Source organism: Pipistrellus hanaki (genome assembly GCF_964339955.1).
Source record: "Pipistrellus hanaki genome assembly, chromosome: 2".
Taxonomy (NCBI): domain Eukaryota; kingdom Metazoa; phylum Chordata; class Mammalia; order Chiroptera; family Vespertilionidae; genus Pipistrellus; species Pipistrellus hanaki.
The window spans coordinates 20,858,148-20,881,476 of record NC_140504.1 but is presented as its reverse complement, the minus strand read 5'-3'; the positions used below and the strand labels follow the sequence as shown (position 1 = coordinate 20,881,476).

General features: G+C 38.1%; 1 protein-coding gene across 1 annotated transcript in view; it reads right to left on the bottom strand.

Moving 5' to 3' along the window:
- The window catches only part of IQCJ (IQ motif containing J), a gene marked incomplete at its 3' end in the record, with an annotated part of 155,758 nt that extends 132,867 nt beyond the window's left edge, over positions 1 to 22,891 (bottom strand). Inside the window, exon 1 of the mRNA XM_084873789.1 lies at positions 22,789 to 22,891. Coding sequence (XP_084729915.1) covers positions 22,789 to 22,797 — 9 coding nt within the window. The 5' untranslated portion in view covers positions 22,798 to 22,891. The remainder of the gene's footprint in view (positions 1 to 22,788) is intronic.
- Between the last annotated feature and the right edge of the window lie 438 nt (positions 22,892 to 23,329).

The following is a 23,329-nucleotide window of genomic DNA, read 5'->3' as shown; positions in this document are numbered from 1 at the left end:
TTCTATCTTGGTGGTTAGAAAGCTCAGGCTCTGGGTACTCAGGCCCTCCACTTACTAGACGCCTGACCTTGACAATCTGTTTACCCTTTCTGGGCTCCGTTTCCTCATCCATATGATGTAGTAATAACAGTACTTTGCTCATAGGTTGTTGTGAGGATTAAATGAGTAAATAAATGTAAAGCACTTCGAACAATGCCTGGCTCATGGTAAATGCTTAATAAGCAGTGGTTATTACTATCAGACTTATATTACTTACAAGCTTATTAATATATCTGTGAGGTTCATTAGCACTATCCTTAAATACACTGGACAGAAGCTTCATTGGCTGATAGATGGTCATTTTTAAGAAAATAAGTTTAAAGTCTTTAAGCATTTTAAGCAGTTAGGTAGATCAGATAAAGAAATGAGAGAACCAAAAGACAGATATAAAGACGCTAAAGCAACAAGCAGACTGTCAAAGCGGGGAGGGGAGGGAGATCTGGGGGAGATAAGAGATCAATGGAAGGACTTGTATACATGCATATAAGTACAACTAATGGACACAAAACTCTGGGGAGGGCGGGTATGTATGGGAGGGAGGGGGAGAGGGGGCAATGTTAAAATATGTACACAGATAATAATTTAATAAAAATAAAGAAATAAAAAAATAAAGAACATTTTAGCTGAAAAAAAAAAAGAAATGAGAGTTTTACTTAAGAAAGAAAAAAGAAATAATACCGCTACATGAATCACAAGTCTTAGAAAAATTAGGGAGTGTTAATCTGCAGTAAAACAATATTGGACTTCACAAAATGACTTCCTTTCTAGAAAGTGATATTAAGTAACCGAATCCTCTGATGCCTCTAAAACAGAATTTGATTTATAAAAATACAAACAACAAATCAAAAAGCATGTACTCTAGCTTTCCAGCCACAGTATGGGAAGTAGTCTTGGGAAAGTCATTGATGAGCACAGTGTTTGCCAAACCCAGTCAATAGTTTGCTCATTTTATAATACCTAGAGCATACGGCAGAGCTGACCACATTCCTTCTAGAACAGCAGTCGCCATCTGGTGTTCTTCGGACCACTGGTGTTCCATGGGGTCCAAAAGGTTGGTGACCGCTGTTCTAGAATACTCTCTTCTCTCTTCTCCCCTACCTCACTGGACATTCCTTTAGCCCTTTCCTTTTTCTTCTCTAATTCACCTCACTTCCTGGGACATGGATTTAGAGCTACCTTTAAGTATAGGTACTTATATCTTATATCTCAACACCTAACCTTTCCTCCATGGCCTGGATTGTGTCCCTATTTGACAAGACCCCTGGATGTCTAAAGATATCTCAAACCAAGCATGTTCAAGACAGTTCTCAGTGTGTGACTTTCTACTTGAAATCTGTTCCATCCTCAGTCCTTCTCATTTCAGTCAATGGCTCCATCATTCCCTATAGGCAACTCAAAGTGGTTCCTTCTTTTCACTCTCCTCCCCCACTCCAATCTCCTCTCTTCCTCAAAACACACACATTCAATCAATTTGCAATTCATATTTGTCCTGCTTTGAAATATATGTCAGATGTGACTACTTTTCATCATTCCCACAGCTACTACCTTCCAATCTTTTTGCTGCTATTATCAGCCAAAATAATCTGTGTATGACATAAGTCAGGTCACGTATCTCCCTGGCTTAAAACTTCCCAAAGGCTTCCTGACACACTCAGAATGTCCTCATCATGGCCTATAAGGTCCTATGTGATGTGTCACCTAACTATTCGTCTCTCATAGTTTGAATGCTCATGCTCACCCCCAAATGCATATGTTGAACCTTAATCCCAAGGTGACGGCATAAGGAAGTGAGGAATTTGGAAGGCCTTCCCTCATGGATGGGATTAGTGCTCTCTTATAAAAGAGACCTAAAAGCACTCTCTTGCCCCTTCTGTCATGTAAGGATCCAATGAGAGTCAGCAGTCTGCAGCCAGGAAAAGGGTCTTCATCAGAACCCAACCATACTGGTACCCTGACCTTGGACTTCTCAACCTCCAGGACTGTAAGCAATATATTTCTGCTCTGTCTAAGCCACCCAGTCTATGATATTTTGTTATAGTAGCCCAAATGCACTAAGAAATCATCTACTTCATCTCCACTGCATCTGCACAAAGAAACCATCTACTCCATCCCTCCACCCTTCACCCCTTATTCACCATAATGCAACCTTAGGGGCCTCCCACTTGTTCCTTAACCCACCAAGCCCATTCTCCTCTCCTAGCCTTCACACTTACTCTTTCTTCTATCTGGAATACTCTTGTCCTGGGTTTTTCTGTGATTAGCTCCTTCTCATTCTTGTCTACTCAAATGTCCTTACCATCCAATTTAAATTATCCACTACCCCCACAAGATCTCTCTCAAGCCCTTTGATATCACCTTAAACCATATTTATAAATATGTCTACTTACTCATTGTCTCACCCATGAGAAAGATTTTGCTTGTTACCTCCACCACTGTACACAAAGACATATGCATTTGAACCCATCTCTATGACTCATGTTAAAGTTAAATTGTAACTTTAACAATTTAATTCATCTTTCTGAACTTTGGGTCCCAATAAAATGGGATATTATTACCAACTAGCTGTATCATTAAGAGCACCAAAAGCTTCTGGGATTCAGCAGTCATGTCTTGATTTCATTTATACATTTGTTCATTTGATCAACAACAAAATTTTTATAGAGCATCTACAATGTTCTAGACATTGGGCTAATTACTGAGAAGTTAACCATTCAACTGAGTAAAGCAGATATGATCCAGATGCTTGGGAGCTTTTTGGCTAATAGAGCATTATAACCAAGTGCCACCTTAGTTTCAATAAGGAGAGTACTGAGTACAGTGAGCAAAGGACAGGAGCCTAAGCAAACTCTGGAGAGGAGATCAGAAATTTACATTTAAGGAGAAATGTAAAAGAAGTGTAATAATACATAAGTGGTGAGCATGGACCCAAGGAGGATATGCAATGACTTCCGCTGCTTTAGAGGAATGTAAAGCAGTCAGTGTGACTAGAATCCAGGGTGTGAAGAAAGGGAGGGAGGCCAGTGAATCACACGCAGTGAGCAGGACTCTAGGAGAATGAATAAGTGCGGTGGTTTTACAGACAGTGTGCAGAATTAGAAGAAATGAACTAGCTTCTAGTGCATACTCACACACACACCCAAAGAGAGAGAGAATGTACACATTTTGCATCAAAGAGAGAGAGATGTAAACTATATTAAGAAAAAATGTAAAAAAAAAGAATGAGAGCTTCAACATAACACTCATACAAATTTAAACACACAAAAACAGGAATCATACATCATCATACTAACATCAAAGACATTTGAGTGGATGTCTTGGGGAGGGAGAATAAGTTGTGATTAGGGATTAACAGGAAAATAAATTTAGAAAATATAAAAAGGACCTTCATGGGCCATTCCAGAGAGTGCCAATGAACTGAGGAGTGAGATTAATTCATTTCTAAATCCAAGTCCAAGGGAAGGAACAAAAGGAGGAACAGTCTGGGAGAAGGCCAGTAACTAGATCTCCAGGAGCCAAGGAGAGAACACTAAGGCACGCTGGGGAAGAGCAAATGATCCTGCTTGATACTTCCACTCCACCCACTGAGGTCACAGGCCACATTTGCTTTGCTCATTTCTGAACTGTGGACTCCCCACCAACCAGCCCTGCTGAGACTTCATGGCCAAGAAGCACGAAGACTGAATGGAAACTCTCTCTGCCTTACTAGCTTGGTCTTGAAATGAAACAAAGAAACCCAGATAGGTGTGTGTAATTTTAATACACATTAAACTAAAACACTTCAGGGTTCCCATTCAAAAATGGGAATCTAAATCTACCCAGCATTATTACTTCTAGAAAAAATAATATCTACTGCATGTTTAAGCCTCGGCAGTTACTAGGAATTTAAAGTACCCCTGTCTGATATAAAGAGAAATGAGGAATGCGTGTGTCCCAGCCAACCAACAATGTAGATGTAAAACACTGCAGACAGTGAGTGATTAAATGTCAGCTGGGGGAAGATCACTCTCAAACTTCTATAAGAAATAGCAGTATTATGGAATTTTAGACTTAGCTGAGACGAGAACAATATAAAACTTGTTTCATATTTTATTTCAAAATGGTAAGCTTTAGTTTGGACTTCTGCCATTAGTTGCCCTATAAAACATATTTGCTCTTTAGTCAAGGAGAATGCAGAGCCTAAAATATCCTTAAGTCAAGCCATAGCTATTACAACTTCATTTGTGTTTAATTTAGTCACCAAATACCTTGAGAGTGGAATATGACATGTTTCAGGTATCTTTATAATTGTCTATCAAATCACATGCAGTGCCTAAAAGTAAAAAACCATAAATCCTAATTTACCTACAGGCATTTAAAATTCAAATGGACAGTCCTAGTTGGTTTGGCTCTGCATAGTGTCAGCCTGGCAGACTTAAGGGTGAAGGGTTCACTCCCCACTCCAGTGGAAGATACATGTGGGAGACAACCAATCAATGTGTCTCTCTCACATTGATGTTTCTTTCTCTTTGTCTCTCCTCCTCCCTTCCACTCTCTAAAAATCAATGGAAAAATATCCTTGGGTGAGGATGAATGACAACAGTGAGAAATTTAAATGGACACTGTATAGCTTTTCTGCAGATACATAATAATGTACACATTTTGCAACTGTAAGGACACTTAAAATATTAAACATTAAGTTTAACTTAAAAATTTAAATTTAATTTTAAAAAAACAAATGAGTACATTTATAGAAGAAACAAACATTAAGTGTGTACTGCCTTGTAGATAACTTTCAGGTGGAATCTTTGTGACCAAAGTAAATATTTTCTCAATGATCTGAACTAGATACACCTGAAATAAACCATTAATAAAGGATAGCCTCAATCTTGGCATGAAAATATATGAAAAGCCTAATACTAGAGGTAAAATACATAGTTGTTTAGAAATACACTTTGATTTGAAACAAAAACAAAAAATTAGAGGAAAGCTTGCAGAAATGGCAAATATTTCAGGAAGCTTTTACATAAATGAAGTTGGATCAACACAGGAATACAGGATGATCACATCAGGAACAGAGAACTAAACTTGACTATTATTGGTTCTGAGAGAGAAAGAGAGCCCCTCACTGAAAGCAAAAATGTCACAAATCTGCGGGAACTTTTATTGCTCCTATACAAAACCACCTAGGAGACTGAGTACCGGCTAATGTTCTCAACAGAATAAATTCATTAATTATGGCTCTGTTTACCCATCTTCTGCCAAAGCTAATTATTTGTTTATTTTTTAATGGTGTTAGCAACTTCAAAGCCATTAGTGCCAATAAAAGGTGATAGATTAGAAATGTCACAAGTGAGGATCAGTTAATAGTCCAGTGTTTAAGAAACTCAGTTTAGCCAACATTTCCCTGTGTGGACACAGGGCATTTCAATTGGAAAATTACTACTCTTATCAGAGGTTCAACGAAAGCTTAATTCATAAATTAATAATTGTCTTTTTCTGCTATGGATATTAGTTGCTATTCATTTTTGTTTTGAACATAGTTCCTTTCTTTGCAACTATTTTTCCCCAAAATTTGGAACAGATTTGTCTTTTGTCACTCTTCTCCCTAGGTGCTTAGAAGAATAAACACTATTATCAAAGTGTACTGCAAAAGTGAATACATTTTAATAGGATTACGATAACAGAATCTTTATCCAGTAACTTGCAAAAAAAGAAGTGAAAAGGAGACTTCTGTTTTAAGATTAGAGAACAGGCTTTGAAATGAAAAGAGGATTATCTTATTAGGTTGGCAGCTGATGTAAGCACTCAAAGTTATGTTTCGTATTTGTAAAAAGAACCATTTCAGGTGAATGTTCTCTTGACTAGCTACTAGTATGATTGACTCTCCTCATAGCAAAAGAAAAAGAGAAAATATCAAAACAGCCATACTTCTGTACTTCTCATGCCAACTGTAATTACTTTTTTTCTGAATCTGAATGGCAATCTCATACCCCAGTAGTTAAAAATGTGCAGTTGATATATATCAATAGTAGATAAATAAAAATAAATGTATAAAGAAGCATATTCTCATGGAGACGGGCAGAAATACATTTCACTTGGACTATAAAATAATTTAATGAGTTTAGCACTTCATATATTTAAGAAACAACATGTTTAACTGAGCATTAGCTAGGAACAAGAGGTATTGACTTATGAATGTGTTGATCCTAGAAAGATTTGGGGCTTTCTGGTGAAACCAGTAAACAAGGAGAGTCTATCTCTGGAAGGCATTAAGTAAGTTTGAGGCCATGGTTCATGAGAGATCATTAGAGAAAATAGCTGAAGACAACTCCTGGAGCTCTGACAAAGATGGAGTCAAGGGAATTCAATAACTGGGGAAGGCTGCCATTGTTCAAATACAGATTGGCACTGATCAGCTCTTCCCTCCACGTGGAATAGCTTCATTCCCCATAGGGTGATCTAACAACAAGTCTGGAGTGCCTGCAGTATGCAAGGCTACATTCTGCTGGATTCCTTCCTAATTTTCCTCTTGACTGACAGAATCTGTACTCTAAAAAGAGACAGCTACCCTGCCAATCATTCAGGAATATGAACATGATACACATTTAATTTTATCACTTTAATTAGAAAACTAGTAAGACTGAGTTTTCACATGATGTCATGATTTGGAATAGTTTTAATAATCAGTTTGCTGTGTTCTAAGCAGGTATGAGAATATTTTGGAGGGAGAACTGTGTAATTGATGGTATGAAATTAAGAACTATAATAATAACTAGAAAAAAGAAGACACTCAATATATGTAGCAATCAATTTTCTTGCTGTGTAAAGCATTAACCCTTGGTCTAATTCCACCATTTCTTCAGTTGGCACTCTGTGAGGACTAGCTTTCCTCACCCATTTTTTCTCCTTTCTCTCTCTTTTTAGTATCACTATGACCCTGGACTTTTGAAAATTTCATTTAACAAGTTGCAATACTTTAGTATTATGATTTTGATGTTCAAATTTTGCCAAAGGGAGTCCCTTCAACCTGTCTCTTATGTATGTGTGTGGGTGAGTGGGGGATGGGGAAGATTAATGGCATCTATACATTACAAAAACTGCCTTTATTTCTTTCTCCCAGTTTTACTGAGATACTAGAGGCCCAATGCACAAAATTCAGGCATGGAGTGGGGTCTCTCAGCCTGGCCTGCACCCTTTCACAATCCAGAACCCCTTGGGGATGTCTGACTGCCAGATTAGGCCTGCAGGATTTGGCCTAAACTGGCAGTCAGACATCCCTCTTGCAATCTGGGATCGCTGGCTCCTAACCATTTACCTGTATGATTGCCCCTAACCACTCTGTCTGCCTGCCTGATCACTCCTAACTGCCTCTGTCTTGGCCCCCACTGTGGCAGCTTCATCTGAAAGGATGTCCAGAAGATCTTTTGGCTGTCTGGACTAATTAGCATATTACAATTTTATTATTATAGATAATTGACAAATAAAACTGTAATACATTTAAAGTGCCCAATATGATTGTTTGATACATATGGATGTCCTAAATATGTATATACACACTTTGAGTAATTGTAGAGGCAGTGTTTATTAAATTTCATTTTTTAAATGAGCTATCCGATACACTGAGTATACATTTTTTGAGATACACAGTATACATTGTGAAAGGATTCCCACAATCAAGTTAACAAATCCATCACCTCACACAGCTAGTTCTTTGTGTGTGAGAGAATAATATCTACTTTCTTAGCAAATTTCAAGTATATAACTCGGTACTATTAACTACAGTCACCATGCTGTCCATTAGATCCTCAGAACTTATTCATCTTATAACTGAAAATGTGTGTCCATGACCAACCTCTCTCCATTTCACACACTCCCCAGTCTCTGGCAAGTGCCATTCTACTCTCTTTTCCTAGGAGTTCATATATAAGTGATAGCACACAGTATTTGTCTTTCTCTGGCTTATCATGTTCCCCAGGTTCATCCATGTTGTCCTAATGACAGAACTTACTTCTTTTAAGGTTAAATAACATTCTGTCATAAATTACATTTTCTTCACCCATTCATCAATAAACACTTAGATTATTTCCATATCTTGGTTAAGATGAACAATGGTACAATGAACATGGGAGTAGATATCTTGAGATAGTGGTTTTATTTTCTTTGGATATATACCCAGACGTGAGAATACTAGATAATATTATAGTTCTTTTTTAAATTTTTTAAGAACTTCCATACTGTTTTTTTAAAAATGACTGCACTGATTTACACTCCTATCAACAGTACACAATGGTTCTCTGTGCTCTAAATCCTCACCAACATTTACTGTCTCTTGTCTTTTTGATAATAGATACCCTAGCAGATGTGAGGTGATATTTCTAATTTGCATTTGCCTGATGATTAATGATGCTGAGCAACTTTTCATATATCCATTGGCTGCATGCATGTCTTCTTTGGAAACATGTCTGAGTCCTTTAAAAATTTTTCAATTGAGTTATTTGTTTTTTGCTATTGAGTTATATGAGTTCCCTACATAGTTTTAGATATTGATCTCTTACTGGATATATGGTTTGCAAATATTTTCTCCCAATCCATAGATTGACTTTTCATTTTCTTTTTTCTTTCTCTGTAAGGAAACTTTTACCGTATTTTTCGGACCATAAGACGCACTTTTTCCCTCCCAGAAGTGGGGGGAAAAATCCCTGCGTCTTATGGTCCAAATATAGCCTACACATATACTTTAAAAAAAAAAGTTTTTTTACTTGCCCGGCTCTGTGTGGTCTCTGTGTGCTTGCCCGGCTCTGTGTGCTTGCTGCAGCCACTGTCCATTCCTCCGTGCCCAGAGTGTCTGCCCCGCTCTGTAAACCCCGAGTGGTAGAGGAGTTCCCATGTATGGTAGTCAGCCTCCATGCCCTCGCTGCAGCCATATCTCCATGTCAGCCCAGGTGCGGTGTACGGTAACTGCGTAATCCAAACCATAATCATCGCCTGTACATTTTGTCTTTTGCTGACTGTATTTGTTAATAATGGTTCTAAATGGTTCTAAATGCTGCTGTTTACTTTACAGGGTTGATTACATGTGTTTATGACTGTGATGTTGGGTTTTAATGCACATAAAATATTTTAGGACACTATTTGTTTCAGAATCTTTTTTTCTTCATTTCCCTTCTCTAAAAACTGGTGCGTCTTATGGTCCGGTGCGTCTTATGGTCCGAAAAATACGGTAGTTCAATGTATTTACTTTTGCTTTTGCTGCCTTTGCTCTGGGTGTCAAATAAAAAAATAAAAAATCCCACACACAATCATTGCTGAGACTGATGTGAAGAAAACTTTCCCTTCTTTTTTCTAGTAGTTTTATATATTCAGGTCTTACATTTAAGTCTTTTGTGTATAGTGTAAGACAGGGGTCCAACTTCATTCTTTTGCAGGTGGATACACAATTTTCCCAGCACCATTTATTGAAGAGATTATCCTTTCCCATTGTGTGTTCTTGGCATCTTTGTTGAAAATTCACTAACCTTGTATATCTGGATTTATTTCTGGGCTCTCTATTGTGTTCGATTCCTGTATGTGTCTGATTTTATACCAGTACCGTACTGTTTTGGTTATTATTGCTTTGTAATACCGTTTGAAATCAGGAAGAGAAGTACCTCGATTTTTCTGGTGCTACAGACTCACTTTTATATTGTTCCTACTCTACACCTGTAGTCATCCATTTATTCCAGCAACATTCTCCTCCACCAGAATATAAAATTTTGTATGGCATATATCATTTATTCTATGTTAGTATGTTGTAGGTTCTTAATAAACATTTTTGAACTGAATTGGCTGTTACAGTCCAATTAATAAGCCAACTCAATTTAAAAAATTATTTTGTTGACTTTCTCCCTTTTGAATCACCAAATTATTTTGCTGAACTAATTATTTTGGCATTTGATAGACATCCCTCACTTCAATTTTTGTTCTACTGTGCTAATACAAGCATAAGGGTTAAAGTACTTGCTGAAAGATAGTATTTATTCATTATAGAAAGTATGGTGGGGTGTTTTTTTTTCTACTTAAGGAAATACTCTTTTAGAGAAAAAAAAAGCAACAAATTGTTGTTAGCCATCATAGCCCTTTTCAGTTTCCATTAAAATCTTACTTTACCCTCATTCTTAGAAGTTGTATCAAGAAGGACTAGTGCAGAAGAGTTAGAGTAGAACATTCTGGTGAAACACAACACAGAATTATTTTAAAGAAAAATGATGGAAATGGGAATATATGGGGGAGCACACTAACAAAATGGCATGCTCATTGGTAGATGGTGGTTACATAGGAGTAAGATTTTAGGAGAAGCAGTAGTACACTTTCCCCCCATTGAGTATATGCTTGATTACTTAGGAAAATAAATCTCATGAAAGCCGTGTTGAGCCTGGCTCTAGTTTCAGGTTCACTTTCCCCAGCCCTGGGAGTGTGTCTTGATTGGTCTAAGCCATTCTCCAAAGAAATGTTTAAGTCAGGAAAGACCTTTATGACACAGTTCTGGACTGTGAGGCACAACAGAGACTCTGCTGGGCAGTCGTCTTGCTCTTAGGGAGAGGGGGAGAGAGAGAGAGAGAGAGAGAGAGAGAGAGAGAGAGAGAGAGAGCGAGAGAGAGGAAGCAGAAGAAGAAGGAGAAGGAGGAAGAGGAGGAGGGAGGAGGAGGAGAAAAAGGAGGAGGAAGGTGGGAGGGGGAAGGAGAAGGAGGAGGAGGAAGGAAAAGAGGAGTAGAGGAGAGAGAAAGAGGAGGAAGAGGAGTGGAAGAAGAGGAGGGAAAGAAGGAAGAAGGGAAAGAGGAGGTGGAGGAAGAGGAGGAGGAGGAGGAGGAAGCTGCAGCCATTCCATTTTTCTGTTTCTGGATATACTTTTATGAAGATTTATTTGGAACTCCGACACAACCATGAATGGGGAATAGAAGCTAACACTGAATGGCAGAGCAGCAAGATTGAATGTACCTGGGTCCCTAATGAAATCACTGAGCCTCTGACAAAACCCAGAACTTCCCTGCCTCAGGATATCTTGATAAGCAAGACAGCAGACTTTCTGTTTCTGGCTTATAACAGTATCTTAACTGACACAGCATTGATAAGTGGATCCAGTCTCTAAGTCTGCCTAACTAGCCTATTTTTACAAGGGAACCTACAGTTTGATTGGCTAAAAGTGTATTCGTACAGACAATGAATATTCCAGAAGAGAAACTCTCAGGCTTGCCTATAACTGAGAAGGAACAGTACAGCGAACGCAGGCTCTGGAAGCAGGGAACCTACATGCAAACCCCTCCTTCACAGCTCACCAGCTGTGTGGCCTTCAAGAAGACACTTTATTTGACTGAACTTCCTTCCCTATATTGTAAAAATACCTATCCATGGGTTTAGAGGAGTACTACATGCAATAATGCAATAATAAAGGGCCTGTCAAATAAGAACCCAAATAAATGTTAGTTTCTCTTCCCCTAATTAATCCTTTGCCGAGATGAAACACTAACTCTGTTTATTAGACCATTAATTCAGACACTTCCTTTCCAGCAGGAATTACTCTGACAGCAGGCCGGTGTCATCCTGAGTAATTTCTACTGAAAAGGTTCCAATCTTAACATTTCTGCTGTGAAGCCTAGTGTGTGACAGAAGGGATCAGGCGGGCTACTTTCAACCCTCGAGAAAATTGATGTGACGATAACCACAGTGGAAGGGTTTATATGCCCTTGATTGTCTTATTCTCACATCTTAAAAAGGGCATGTGGGTGGAAAGGCTCCCGGGGAAGTGTGCTTATAGTAACTTTCCCTCCAAATTATTTCCACATTTTCTGTTATATTCCATCAAAAGATAATCATACTATCCTGATGTCATTTCCAATCCCCTGAATATTATTAACAACTATCTTATGGAGACGTTGTGCTTAGAATATAAAAACAAAAAAGAAGTTAACAAGAAGGATTCTTTATTGTCGGCATAAAGGCTTTTGTAAAGGTATCTACCTTTTATGATAAACGAATAGAAGTCTTATTTACACTTAGACAGTCATTGATCTAGTTGTCCTACTGTACAAATAGTAAGGGTAAAATTGGTAAAATATAGCTGGAAGACAATTTAACACAAAAAGCCTTAAAAATGCATTCACACACTGTGTGCTAGAAAATTGACTTCTAGAAATTTATTTTAAAGAAAGACAAGAAATTTCTACAGTGATTTTCAGGAAGAATTTTTCTTGCAGGAAAAAAAAAAAAAGAAACCTAAGCATTCAACACTAGAAGATTTGTAAAACTATGAAATATCCACCTAAAGGAACATTGTGAACTGCTGAAAATGAAGTTATGGCAAAACATTTATTGATATGGGGAGATGTGCATGAGATATTGCTGGTATTTGAAAGGTCATAAACTGTATGCACAGTGCTTTACAGGTTTTCTAAAAATAAATATATTTAACCATAAAATGTCTCAATAACTACATACCAAAATAAATATGAACAATGCTTTTTTTTCTAAGGACTTTCATTTATTCTGTTTTGATTCTGTGTATTTTCTGCAGTAAGTATAAATTAATTGTATAGTAAGAAAAATAAGTTTTAAAAACTCAAAAGAATTAGTAAAGTACTTCTCAGCTAAATAGCAAATTGATTACTTCATCATTCATTATGTGAATTCTCGGCTCTGGCTTTTCAAATTTCTGATTTTAAAAATTTAAGAGACAAAACCGAACTCCCAGAGCAAGGAGGTCTTAGGGCTGCTCTCTCAGGGGAGGTGACTGTCCTTGTGTTAAAGCCCTGGAGATTAGCTCTTTTACCTACCTCATCTTACTGTTGACCATAAACTGGAAAACTGGTGTCAAGATGGGGATGGCTTTGTCAGAGATATTCAAATCCCTGCCCTGAGGCTCAGTGAAGTTTTAGGCAGTTTTGCTGCCCATTCTTAGTTCTTTGTGGATCCAAGGAAGTTTCCTTCAAAAGGAAAGAAATTGATCGGTGCCCACTTTGGGCTGCCACTCTTGCTGTCACCTCCAAATGGACATAAGCTCTAGCTACTATGCCTGCTGCACTGACCTGAAATCTAACTTATTTCTATTGTTATTACTTTTGTTGTTGTTGTTGTTGTTGTTGTTATTATTATAGCTTGTGTATATTGACCCTTTGCTATATTCTATGCACCCTGTCAAGCACTTTGTATGCACTATTTTATTTAAATTCTTAACAGTAGCCTTGGAAGATTAATACCCTCATTACTCCCAATTTATAGAGGAGGGAACAATTTGCCCAAGATGACACAAGTAATAAGCGATAGAGTTGAAATAGATAGAAACCCATACCTATCTGAATTTTATTAGATGCCCTGAACCATTTAAATGGACGCCCTGCAAAATTTCAAGTCAGTATGTTGGCCAAAACCAGTTTGGTTCAGTGGATAGAGCATCGGCCTTCAGACTGAAGGGTCCCAGGTTCGATTCTGGTCAAGGGCATGTAATTTGGTTGTGGGCACATACCCAGTAGGGGTGTGCAGGTGGCAGCTGGTCGATGTCTCTCATCAATCTTTCTAGTTCTCTATCCTCTCTGTAAAACAATCAATAAAATCCGTTTAAAATAAAAGAAAAACAATAAAGTCAGTATGTTCATAATTCCCATTGGGAAGAAAGTTCAGTTGGCCATTCCTGGGTCTTCCTAAACCAGAGTAGAAGTGACTCCAAGAAAATACTAAACCACTTACACAACCAGAGGTGCGACTCTGCTACACACAGTGCCCTTGGCTGCTGGAGGCAAGGACAGCCAAGACATAACCGAGGGTCCTGCGTGTTCAGCTACACACTGACTGGCTTAAACTTATCACTTAACCTCTGGGAACCTGAGGGCCTTCTGTGGAAGATGAGCTTCATAATACTTGTCCTCAATACCTCATTCGTGAATACCAAAGGAGACAGTGTATGTGTAAGCACTTTTAAAAGTACAAAGGGCAAGGAGTCTTGATTAACCCTGCATGCAAATTACTTTTGCCCTGGAAAACCCAAAGGCAATGCCACTTTTATATGCCACTTTGCAAAAGACAGAGAGGGGCTGTAGAAATACAGAGGAACCTTAATGGGAAAAATCCCATGTGTAGTGTTTCCCCCATTTTAGTATTCAGTTTATTAAGTTCTGAGGAACAGTCATCTGCTCAGTGTTCCCTTCTCCCATAGAATGCTCTTTATGGAATGATTTCTCTCTAAGTGCATGAACTTTTGAACAACGGGAATTTCTGCCACAGGACTTAAGACTCTCCTGTGACTTGATGTGAGGAAATCTCCTTAGTCATTTGCTTTCTGCTCCCTTGGGGAGGATTGAAGCTTTGGCAGTGAGTTCATACACATTCTGTTTGAATTTAGGATGATACTTGGCTCAATAATTCAAAAATATTATACCAAGGTTTAGGAATATACTTGCATAAGGGACTAATCTTTTTTAAAAACTAGTATCTAGGGTTAAGGAACAGAGAGGGATTTTTCTGACCATTTTTTAAATTGTAAAAGCATTACATGCCCATGTTGAACAGTTTGAATGGAAAACATATGGTAAGTACTAACTCAATGCACACTGCCACTTGCCATTAGTGAACACTACAAATGATTTCTCATATATGTTTTGAGAATTTTCCATGATTAAACAAGCCAGTGGATGTAAGCACATATCCGTTTACTTTTTAACACAAAACAGTATATTTCATACTATAGTCAATGCTCTGAAAAATGCCTGTCTGCTCCTAAAAGTATGCTTGTACCATTTCCTGTGTCCCCTTGTACAGTTCTAACAGTTTTAATCTCTGCAGTGTTCCATTGTATGAACATATCGTAAATTGTTTCAGTATTTTCCTCTGGATGCATATTTAGTTGTTCATGGATTTTTAATGTCACAAATAATGCTGCAACCAACTCCACTACATTTCTTTGCTCCATGATTTAAGTGAATATATAGGAAAATTCTTAGAAGTAAAACTGATAAGTCAAAAGAGATGTGCATTTAAAATGTTGATAGATATTACAACTTGCCATTCATGGAACAGACTGACAGCTGTCAGAGCGGGGGCGAGGGGTTGGGAAACTGGATGAAAGAAGGTGGGGGGATTAAGAAAAAAAGCCATACACACACACATACATATAGTATATACTAGAGGCCCTATGCACAAAATTCGCCTAAGAGTAGGCCTTCCTTCCCCCCCAGCTGATGGCACTAGCTTCCCTCTGGCACCTGGGACCTGGTCTTCCGCCCCCCTCCCCACAACCCCTCAGCCCTGGCTTTGTCCAGAAGGACATCCAGTCTAATTAGCATATTATGCTTTTATTATTATAGATATATATAAAACATATAGACACAGGCAGTAGTGTGGTAAAAGCCAAAGGGAAAGGGGGGTAGGGATAGGTGTGTATAGACAAAGGGAAGAAGGAGATAGGGATGTAAAGTGACTTTGCTTAGAGTCATGAGCATTCAATGCAGTATGCACATGGTGTTTTTATTGAGGTGTACACTTGAAACATGTATGGTTTTGCAAACCAATGTCACTCCAATAAATTTAATTAAAAGAAAATAAATAGATAGATGGATAAATATGTAGATAGATAGATAGATAGATAGATAGACAAATGTGGTTGTGCTAATTTCCTTTTCCCCACAACTGGCATGTGAGAGCCTGACCTTCACCAACTATGGGTATGGACTGTACATAAAACTATTAGCCTGAGGTGCATAATATCAATGATTCTGTGAACACCGAACTAAAATAGAGGTCTTAGATATCAAGAAACTGGAAATACCTATACTGTGAATTGCCAGGTTCCTCACTCTAATGAGAAACAAGGCTGCAGTGAACCAAGTCTCATAAAGAGGCTTAACACTCCCAAGGTGCTCACTGGGTGCCAGGCACTGTTCTCAGTGCTTTACTTACACCAACCCATGTCCTCTTGCCAATCCTCTGAGGAAGGTACTTCATCATTTCCATTTTATGGTCAAGATAACTAAGGTATAAGAAACTAAGGTCATTTCCCACCATCATTCAGCTCATAAGTGATAGAGCTCAGATTTGAACCAGAAGTTTGAGTCCAGAGTCAGGTACTTTTAATCCTGAATGCCTCTGCCTCCGTGTTCCTACTGATGTGCTAAACACATTTGTTAAACACAGACTCTATGCCAAGAACAATACATGCACCATCTTATCCTCACAGCAATACAAAGCATTATCCCTATTCCTCAGAGACATTAAAGTGGCTCACCAATGTGACAGAAGGAGGATTTGTACCAGAAGCTTATATTTATCGTCCTACACCATTTCTTCACAATGAGATGTATAAGGAGGCTAAATGAGAGTCGTCCTGTGAAAAAATAGAGCTTACTGGGGGTTCCATCACACCTAATTCTGCCTTTATCACCGTTATGTACATTAGAATGCTCACATATTTTGAATCACATGCTTGTGGACATACAGCGGCGAGTTGCTCTATCTTATAGTGTGTCTTCAGATTGCCTAATGTGGATGACAAAAGAAGGCAAAATTAAGGACTCCTGATTCTAAATATCAACAAGCCTATTTAAGAAAACTGACATATTGGGTGAGGATGAGCAGGTCCCACACTCCAGAACATAGATCACTAAAATGTGATAGAAACATATTTCTAATCTCAGTGAGCAACTCATTATCAGACCACCAAAAGACAACAACAAAAACAGCACCAGTGCAGGTTCCTGAGCTTACAACTGTATTTCCTTACTGTCTACAGAAAACCCAAGAGATATAAGAGAAGCAAGATAAATAAAGGAGAGCTTCAGAGAAGAGGTTTCTGGGTGGGAAAGCCCACCAATTACTGCTCTGCTCACACCCACCAGGCCCAGAACAGCCCTGGATTCAAATCTTCTAGGCTTATTACCCACTGTGTGACCTTGGGCAAGTTACTGAGCCTCTCTAGCCAAAGTCTCCCAATCTGTAAAAGGAGGGATAAGCCATCGTACTTACCTCATCAGTCTGTCATGAAGACTCAATATCACTGCCCTGATGGTTGAGAATGAGGCACAGACCACAGAAGCCCACCTGGATGGATTTCCTCCCTTCCATGCTGCAGTGTCTCACTGAGTTTTGTGTTAATGCAATCAGAAAAAAACACTCTTCTATGTATAAGTCTGGGACTGAGGGAAAAAAATGTCTACTCATCTTCTTATGACAGATTCACACGCTAGAGGTGAGAGTGTGCAAATCCTGTGTTTCTGTGTCTGTCAGCTCAGGTCATGAATGGGGCATCAGATCTATGTTACTGTCACAAAATAAACAAACATGTCACCAGAGCTTATCTTTTGCTTATCATAGCTTGGTAGGCATAAGTCTCTCAGTATTGTTACTTAGAAGGCTTGGGAGGTTAACTTGATCATCTCCTAAAAGTTCACTTTTTTGTACACCATGGATGCTAATGTAGCATCACTGCAAGTGTTTTCCTGTGCTTGTATACAGTAAAACAAGTCAGCCTGGAAGAATATGCAAATTTTTCCATTATGCTGTCCAGTTTTAAGGGCAATTAAATATTTACTTTGAGCTCCTCACATTGCATTACAAATCCATAAAAAGACTATTCATTTCTGTCCCTAAAGCTTATTTAGCATTACGTTTTTGCCATTATTTCTCTCTCACTGAAAATTGGGCTTTCAGTTATACATCATGACTTATATTATGTGAATCTTTGTTTGCAAATAAATTTAGTCTGCTTTCTATTTATGTGAGATCGATTACCTCTGTCCCTTTATGTGCTGGGCTGAGAGCAGCAGCTGTTTAAGGATTTCTCTATGAGAAGGTATCTGCATCTCATGAACTCAGTGTCTGCGCTTCTCTCACCCTGTGGACAAAGACTTTCAATGAGCAAGGCCAGTCTTGTGAGGCTCTGATGGCCAGAATCAGATGTAGATGAAGTCAAGAGATCATGTTGAAAAATAAAGTATAATAATAATAATAATAATTTCTCAAACTGGCTGTTAGAAATTGTGTAGGTGCCAAAATGGTATTTTCACAGTTGTATTTTAAAAAGAAAGCTAAATTTTGTCAGAAAGGTTGCTGTCTATAAAGATAGCTTCTGGCTTCCATGCCTTAATCTTTTGTTCTAGGGATTAAGACTGTGAACTAAAAATCATGTAAAACTTGAGGATTGAATAAGCAGTGTCTAAGATAAGAAAAAAATTAAAGATTTGTATGTCCTTCATGTGGGACAATTAAAGAGACAGTTTTCAGACTCTTGTTAGCTTCCCTTAACAAAACCCCCCTCCTGTCCATGTCTGGTTCCTATACACTGCCTCTTGCCACCCAATTCAAACTTTTAAGTCCTTTTTGAGTTCTCTCTTCCCCTTACTCCCTTTCTTTAATAAATCTTGAAACCCTATTCACCATTACTTCATATTTTTTCATTTGTTACCCACCTAGTTCAAGATTTCATTTCCTCTTGTCTATAATAGCAAAACAACCTTCTAACTGAGCTCCCTGGTTCCCAATGGCTCTCCATTCAGTGTAGCCTCTACATCATGACCACATTCACCTTCCCACAGACCATTTGATCATATCACTTCTCTGCTCCAAAACTTTCCAGGGAAGACTTAAAATGTATGGCTAGTTATTTGATTGATTCTGAATTGCTTTTCCAGGAATATTTCCTGAATTGCAAAACTAAGGAGGCACTCACACTCAGGTGCTTACCCTGCATGTAAATGCTCTTAAGAGTAAGGGCCTCTATAAATTCTTCACCCTAAGTGGCTAGCTGGCTCCACCCTGAGCTTCTATGGTACATTTTGTAGAGATATCACCTTGGCCAAGGAAGTCCACCACTCAACTCTCCCTTCAAGAAAGAACTTGCTATTCAGCTGCAAAAAGTGCAATTTAGCTGCCAGTCACCAGCTACAGGGCATTCAGGATCTGCCTCAACTTCTGAGTCATAGCCATGTTCTTCCTAGGAACCACGAGTCAGTGACTAAGCATGTTGGGAGTACTAGGCCTGGCCACTTCTGTACAACATGGGACTCCATTAATATAAAATAAGGCAATCTCTTCTGGAGGCAACTGCATTGTGATGTGAAGCAGAATTGGCTTCCTCCTCTTTTTATCTTCTTTTATTTTTGTCCTCCAATTAACTACTTATTCAGTAACTCTGCTTCAGTATCTGCTCCCAGAAGACATAAATGACATAACTAGTCAGCAACTGGTCATACCAGCGTGGACCTAAAGCTAGAGATGGAGTAATATGCTAAAATGGCCTTGCCATATAGAATTTAGGAGACTGAGCTCCTGAATTGGTCAAATCCCAGCTCTACCACTTCGGACCTGTATAATCTTTATCAGGTTATGTAACGTTTCAGTACTTCAGTTTCTTCATCTGTAAAATTAGGATTTTAGTATCAAAAGAGGACTAGGTGAGATAATGCATTTTAAAGTATTTAACACAGTACCTGGCCCATAATAAATGTTCAAGAAATATTCGTTATTATTTTAAACTTAGAGATGCCTTTTACAGAGGTTGTTGGCTATAATAAAATAGAAGAAATTTTCACTTTCTCAAAGAATTTTTCAAAAGATATAATAAGGATGATAAGAATTAATCACCCCTAACTGGTTTGGCTCAGTGGACAGACCGTTAGCCTGCAGGCGCAAGGGTCAATTTTGGTCAAGGGCATGTACCTTGGTTGTGGGCACATACCCTGTAGTGGTGTGTAGGAGGCAGCTGATCAATGTTTCTCTCTCATTGATGTTTCTAACTCTCTATCCCTCTCCCTTTACCTCTTTAAAAAATTAATAAAATCTATTTCTTAAAAAGAATTTAAAAACATTTCAAACCCAACATTTCAGTTTCACCTCCTTTTATGACAAATATAGGTCCTCTGCTCTACCCAATGTCATCAACTTGCTGTCTCCTGCCCTGATTTGTTTCTTCCCATATTTCTTTCTATCCCCTCACAGTGCCTATTCTTTGTCTCTCCATCAGTTTCTGCTAATAATCTCCTTCTCAAGTTGGTTGAGAACCCACCTTCTCCAGAGTTTCCTTGACTAGCCTCTCCTACTCTCCCCAACTATGATCATTCCTCTCTACTGGCAACTCTATGAATGGTATCATGTTGAAACTAGAGCAAAAGATAAACTAATTCTCAAACAATGTTGAAGAACTCTGTGCCTCCATTAGTAATGAAACAGACAAGACCTCTCCTTTCCCACCCCACCTTTGCCCCAGGCTAGGAGATGGTTGGCAAAACAATGCTCATAAAAGCTTATTTACAGGATGAATGTTTTCAGCTATGGATGCATGGTCAGTCTACAAACTATATTTTTACATCCTCTTTTTATTATGTGAGCCTTAAAAAATAAATGTTTTATAATATATACAAACCTGGTCATATAAAGGGGAAATGATTATATGGGGGAAGTGTTTTACAATCATTTTAGGTATTGCAGTTAACATGAAGCTGTTCCATAAAATAAAAGCCGGGTCTATAATACATCTAAAAACCAGTAGAAAATCATAATTAGAGACAGTTGGCAAACATGGTATTCTTTCCTCTCACTACCTTGGACATATGATGTTCCCTATAAAATGGCACTGAATGTGGCCACCCAGTGCCATATAAGCTCAAAAGCATAAAGCTCTTTTTCTGCCTATGAAGCTGATTTCCAACAAAATAACCAACTTCAAAAGTAAGATGAACCTGATTTGTATGGAGCTGAATGTAATAAATATTTCTACATAGCTTAATATTTATATATATGCATTAATGCATATTGCAATACCTACCATAAAAGTACTACTAAAGCTCCAGCCATCCTGTACATTCAATTTGTTTACAATCAAAACCAAGGTTCCTACATCAAATAGGTTACAATCTTAGATGTACTTAAATATTGTAAATGAATAGTACCTAAAAAAATCCATCACACATAGAACAATACATGACTATAAAATTAATAGTCTACACGGATTTTTAATGGCTCCTAATATAATATGCCCTTTCCAGGAACCCTTAGTACATACTGAAGTTCATTTTTGCTGTATTACTTTGAGTAATTATGAATGGAACATGGCTGATAAAATAAGCTTTAGAAGTATGTAATTGTTTAAAATATACATAACCCTCTATAAGAGATACATCTCTATAAATGATAAACACTAAAAAGTAAAAGTGGTTTCCACACTGATTTTCAAGAATATACATTTTTATTGTTACACTTCAGTAAACTCTTTTACCAAAGTTGGCATCATTTCCAATTTAAAGCAAGTCAAAAGCAATTGTTTGTTTTTAATAAACAGTATGCAAAAATAATAAATAGCAAATATAAAATAATTAACCTATATACTATCTCACTTTAAATATAGTAAAAAACTATAAAATGTTCTAATATATTCCACTTAACAAATTTACATTTAAGCTTCTTCCATTTCCAGTATCAATACCCACTGTGCATTTAGAAAACTCAGTTGTGAAAACCTATTTTATTTAGTTTCTCAGAAAACTCCTACTTTACTTTGGGAATTCTGAGTTCCTACTTTTTCCCTCATCTTCACAACAATTAGTAATCATTGATCTCTCCAAAAGCAAAAATGTAATGCAAAGGGAAAGAATTGTTACAGTATGAAGACAAGAGAACTAATGTCTACTATACAAGGGAACAATACTCAAGACAAAATGTTTATCCTAAACATATAGCACAGGACAGTCATAATTAGCTCCCCACCACAGTGAGAAATATACATACACATTTTTTCAAATTAAGTCCTTTAAATAAAGTGAAGTAACGCGAGCATCCTTGTAGCTTCAGGATTTGAAACAGCAATTAAATCAGAACCTTAAATCATTCATCTCTATAACTAGAAGAGCAAGTCCCAAGGATGTAAATCTCACTGAGTGAGACCAGAGATGCTGAATGTATAATTAATTGCTAAATTCCTTAATTTTACAATGTAGCGCCCAACACTGGCAAATAATGTGATTTATGAGCCCACACTCTCACGCTGCCTCACTAGAGTTAAGAACACGTAGATCTTTAAATGCACCCTGTGGATGTGATTTCTCCCAGCCGAGAAGCATAGCAGGACTCGGCGATAGCAAGTCTGCCCCATCTACTTATTATTCAAGCACCAGTGTTTAGATACCTAAAGTGCCTGCTGAACACGGCAGCCAGCGTCCCCCGGGGTGCCTCCGGAGCAGAGCCACATCTCTCCCCTCGGTGATTACTGAGTTTTAAGAAGGCAGGGAACACGGGGTAGAAATTCTCTCATGCAGCAGCAAGATAACTCTTCTCTCCTAATTTTCAAAAACAACACCCCCTCCCTATAAACAGACACACTCACCTTTTTTTTGTTTTTCCTTAAGAAAGAAAGGAGGGTTTTTCAAATAGGTGCCTAAAACATGCCGCTTGCATGGGGATGAAAAATATATTTTTCCTCTACTTGCTGCTGGGCAAGACGCTTACAGATCTGATTAGAAAACCTGGATGTACATAAAAAGTAGTGCTTTCCATGAGATTCCTTTAGTGATATTTGCCTGCACAGGCACATGTGTAGATAAATAACACATACTTATGCAAACATGCCTACATTAACAAGGACACACACACACACACACGCACACACATAGAGCAGTAATTAAGCTTACACTGTTCTATAAGACCCCTTTGACATTTTATCAGCATGCATGTTATTCAGAAGACAGGTTTTTAAAAAAAATTAATAAGCAGCTGTACATAATGCATGCCAAAGTGACATGTTTAGAGGAGCAAATACATTACCAGACGCATTTTGAAGTTTCTGGAACACCTGCAGGTAAAAGCAGGCTGTGAGTCAGATGCTGGCACACGGTATTCCTCAGAATCACAGAGCTCGCTGAGTCTGTGGGGGAATATGAGGCGAGTGTGAGGCTGGAAACCTTTTGAGTTGAGCTCACTGTAGGCATCAGAAAGCCTCAAAGAGGGGAAAGAAAAAGGCAGCCCACAGACAGCTAGATGAGAAACTTCTGGCACCTCTCCAGCTCAGGGATGAATTCTCTGTAATTTGGAGACGCATAGTGATGGAAATGAAAAGAAACTTGGATTTACGCGTGAATCTGCTCAGCCATGCAGAAATGGGCAGGTAACAGTCTCTCAGCTCATTCTGAAACAGTCACTCAGGAGCAAGACTGGATCAAAAAAAAAAAAATAAATAACAGGCATCCTCTTTTGAAAAAAAAAAAAATCAAAAGGCTACTCCAGCCAGCTTCCCAAGATGCCTTTACAAACTTCAAATGGATCATTCCATTAGCTATTTGTTGCACATTTTATTAATCCCAGGGCA